This window comes from Pteropus vampyrus, unplaced genomic scaffold (genome assembly GCF_000151845.1).
Source record: "Pteropus vampyrus isolate Shadow unplaced genomic scaffold, Pvam_2.0 Scaffold194, whole genome shotgun sequence".
NCBI lineage: Eukaryota > Metazoa > Chordata > Mammalia > Chiroptera > Pteropodidae > Pteropus > Pteropus vampyrus.
Genome location: NW_011888975.1, coordinates 1,563,123 through 1,567,657, shown reverse-complemented (window position 1 = coordinate 1,567,657; position 4,535 = coordinate 1,563,123). Strand labels below are relative to the sequence as shown.

The window sequence follows — 4,535 nt, the reverse complement described above, 5'->3', positions numbered from 1 at the left end:
GAACAACCTGGTGATGGAGCCGCAGCGACGATCTGGCTAAGGGATGGGAGGCGGAGGGCCACGTGACCACAGAGCAAGGAAATGACAATTTACCGCCATGCCAGCGAACTCTGGGACTGAATGAAAATAGTTCACCTAAAAAGTGCTTCTCACCGGCCGCATGTCAGAATCACCGGGGCGGGGGGCGCGTTTTGTTTATTAACGCTGATGTCTGGTCGTGAACACAAACCTGTTAAATTCAAATCGCTGGAGGGGTCCCCGGGGGTCCGAGCCAGCATTTTCCAGCCCCTCGACGTACTGCCCGTGTCGAGCCGGTGATTACATTCTAAGTGCCGTGCACTGACCTCCGAGGACGCGAGGCCCAGTCAGGACCTGCCCCGTGAGGAAAGCTCCCGCCGAGGCCACAGTCCCAGGGAAATTGCTCGTGTAGACAGACTGTGCAGTTAGTCACTGCCAGAGAACTGAACGAAAACGGTCATGAGGACAAACATGTCCTTATTTCAAAACAGACAAACCACCATTACAGTGAGAGTCGCCTGTCACGGCAGGTTTTATGTTCTATAAGTAATAATAACGTGCCTTATACTAATAAGCAACACAGCAAAGACTTATTCTCTCACGATTAGAATCGTGTTTGACGTTGCTCAGAACCAATGGTGGGCACAAATACAAACATCCGAGAGAAGCGAGCGAGTGCTCTGCACTCAGTCTGAGCACTGCCCAGGGAGGGGACACTAGATGACACTCGACATGCTGTGTCCTGGAAAGGCCATGGCAGGGTGCTTATGCCTAGCGAGAAAACACCGTCTTTGAGTTCGGACCCCCAGTCAGGAAGCTTATCTGACTACCTTAGTCAGTTTGAGCTGATTTAACGAGACGCCCCAGACCAGGTGGCTTAAACGACGGAGAATCATTTCCCATAGTCCTGGGCGGCCCAGGGCCGGAGCACAGGAGATGCACGTCCGGTGAGAGCCCACCCCCTCCCGCTTTTCAGACAGTCTTCTCCTTGCATCTGCATATGGCAGAGGGAGACTGAAAGCAAGCTCTCTGGGGTCTCCTCTTATAAAGGCGCTAACTCCATTGAGGGGGGTCCCACCCCCATGACCTCATCTAACTCGAACCACCTCCAAAGGCCCCACCTCCTCACGCCATCACGCCGGGCATTAGCGTTTCAACATGTAAATTTCAAGAGGACATAACCACGCAGCCCATAACAGGGACCCGATGGACAGGCGTCTGGCCCTAGCCCATCGTGGGTAGCCGCCACATCCCACAGAGGCAGCACAAAGAGGCCACAGGGCATGCAAGGCTGGAGTCAGAGGACCGGCACGGAGCAAACAGAGGAGGGCCTTTTGGGGTGACAAGTCATCAGGGGCGGGCCCCGCCTATGCAGTAGAGGACATAAGTCCCCTCAGACATATCATCATCATGCAGCAGCACCTAAAAATGGACTTTGAGCTACTTCAGAAGTAGAGAGCGAGAATGTCCATAAACAGCACTCACGGCCGTGATACAAGAAAACGACTTTGCAACAGAGGCTCGCGTGAGCAAAGCGGGGTGCACGGGAGAAGGGAGCTGCCGTCCCATCGGGCTTTCTCGCGGTCTCCTGTCTCTCCAGTGGAGAACCGGGAGCTCTCCGTGGAATCTCGCCGACCCTCACCGACGAGTTTCAACCGTTTCGCTCCACAGCTGTGCATTGACCTGCACGTGGTTCTCCTTCCGTCGCCCATAGCTTAGACTTCCGTCCCCCTGCCAGCATCATCATAGGCAGACGCCACCCTGAGCAGATCGCACCTAACGGTTCCGCGGTGGAAAGCATGCCTCACGAAACCGGGTCTGGAAATGCGAATTCGATAAGCGCACTGGATGCCTGTAAAAGGCCCGCATTCGGTATCGTGGGTGTAATTACAGTTTGGTCTCAAAACTTCTATGAACTCTTGGGCTTATGTTCCAGCCCAGGATGGGAGACCTACACATGACGTGATGAGTCCGTTATCACTGATTTTTCTCTTTTTCCTGGTACTTACAGGAGCCTGTGGCCACCAGGCTTTGGGATGCATACGCGAGCCTCTTAAGTAATCAAGCCATGATCCTGGCCATGAATTCCAGGTACCGTAAACTGCAATTCTCTCTTATTTCACTGATTGAACATCTTTAAAATGTAACAGAGGAAAATCACAACGGCAAAAAATTAAAAATTACTCAGAATTCCACCATCCTAACTCAGCAACTGTTCTTTCTCTCTTCCTCATGTTCTTTCCCAGTCTTTCTGTGTTCCATGGATAGGCAGATCATGAGTGCAGAATCATAAGCAGACCGTGCACTCAATTTTCTGTAATACTTTTCATTTGGGCATTTTGTCTTAGGTTTTTATTCTTCCATACAGTCACACTTCCATTTCAATATAGTATAATATTCTCACATTAAAAATTTTCTGCATTATCTTTTCCAATATTACAACAATCATCTTTGTACGTAAAAGATGTATCTTCTCTACCATACGCCTTTGAAATATCTGAGAGTGAGGCCATCGACGTAGATGATGGGCCACCGTGTAAAGGGCCTGCTCCTGCGAATTCTGATTGGTCAACGGTGTGTGTCCACCGGGACCGTCGCTGAGGCCTCGCTTCTGCAGGCTGCCCCCGCCGATGACCCAGCATGGCGGGACGAGCAGCTCCAGTGGGCGACTGGGCTTAAGGAGCCTCCATCGGCCTGGCAAAACCCTCCTTGGCACTTCCGGCCACCCCAGGCCCTTCCTCCCTTCGCTTCTTCTCTGGTTTCTCTGCATCCCGTTCTGAGAGCTGCTTCCCGGGAACCCGAACTAGTAAAAATAGGATGAACCTTCTTAGAGCTTTTAGCATGTGCTGTCAGTTTGTGGTCCAGAAGACCTGCACCGATGAGTGATAAGCTTAGTGCATTATTTTTCTGTCATTTTAAGTGAGAAAAATTCTTGATAGCATTCAAGTATTTCTGAGTCCTTTGAATCTTATAAATTTAAAAATAGATTTCTCATTGCGATGATAGAATGAAACGTACATCCTTTCGTATTTAGAACTTTCTATGGCGAAGCATATGATAAATATGTGTCGGCATTCCATGATTATCTGAAAATATAATCCTCGTGATCTCAGTTAATACAATTTATTATGTATATAAGTATACTTCCTTATTAGTTATATTAAAGGTCTCTTCTTTTGCAGAATTTTTATTTTTACCTACCACATGCTGAAAACCAAATGCTTAATCTTTCTACTGTTTCTATTTCTTGTATCTTTAATAATTTCTATTTTCCTCATATCTTTAATAATTGAATAACATATATTTTAAAAATTATATCTAACGATTTATAAATTTTATTTCTATGTGATTCCGGATATTTCACATTATAAATTATGCCTTGTATTATTTTATAAGAATTGTATACATCTCTCTTAATACTCTTTGATTTGAATTAAACATAGTATCCTATTAATATGGCCCCCTGATTTGTTTCTGATCATATTTAATATAATTTCCCATGCTCTCATTAGGAGGCATCTACTTTCTTTTATTCAATTGTGATTCTTGAAATTATGCTTGTAAAAATATATATTGCCTTTTTTTATTGATCTTATCTAAAACTTGCTGCTTCATAAAAAAAAAAAATTCCCAAGTAATATTTTTAGTATATCTGTTCTACTTCTCACTTCAATCTTTGAAGCAAACATTTAGCTCAAAAATTTAACAAAAGCAAACTCGTACAGTAATTTAATGAGGAATGTTTTTCTTCTCAAACTCCTTTCTATACCACCTGGTTGCACATTCTAGAATAAAAGAAAATGCTTACACTAAAACATCACTTGTTGTAACACACGTCAGTAACTTAACAACGTCTCATTTGAAAACCAATTATACGTAGACCAAAAAAATGTGTATTTGCCGCCAGTTGCCCATGCTGACACATAGATGTGCACGTGGCTTTCTTCTTTAGTGTTATCAGCGTCTGACTCTCAGCCTTCTTCATATTTAAAATTTGAGACACTATTTTCTATTTCATCAAAATCTTAATTTTGCATTTTCCTAAACCAGATTATATATCCCTAGAAGTTAAACACCTTCTTCTAAAACACTCTACTAGAAACTTTTGATAGATACCTGTTCAGAGTCTGATAATCTAGTAGAGCTCATGAATAAGTCAAACCCATCTTCCCAAGATCTGGAAACTACCCAAGAGATTCTCTTTTAAACAGTGGCTCCTCAGACATTTAGAATGTCTTGTTCAGTAGAGAAAAGAGATTCTGAGTCCAGCAGGGGATTTCCTACCTTACCATCTATATCACCATCTTTTCAAAAAGTAAAGAATTATTTTCACCTCAGAAAAATCAGGAAGGACTGGTATTCAGATCACACACATACCAAAGGAAAAACAACCGTGTCACAACTTACTTTTCTAGCTGCTCACCGATGGGCACATTTCTCTTGCCATCAGTTGGAAGATGCATTCCAATTCGGTTATATTAAAATGTGAGAAATATCATATCATGGATTAGAGAAAA

General features: G+C 44.2%; 1 protein-coding gene across 1 annotated transcript in view; it reads left to right on the top strand.

Moving 5' to 3' along the window:
- Nucleotides 1-207: 207 nt before the first annotated feature.
- Nucleotides 208-4,535, top strand: part of MROH9 (maestro heat like repeat family member 9) — a 36,909-nt gene continuing 32,581 nt past the window's right edge. The window contains exons 1-2 of the mRNA XM_011371747.1: nt 208-294; nt 2,030-2,109. Coding sequence (XP_011370049.1) covers nt 208-294; nt 2,030-2,109 — 167 coding nt within the window. The remainder of the gene's footprint in view (nt 295-2,029; nt 2,110-4,535) is intronic.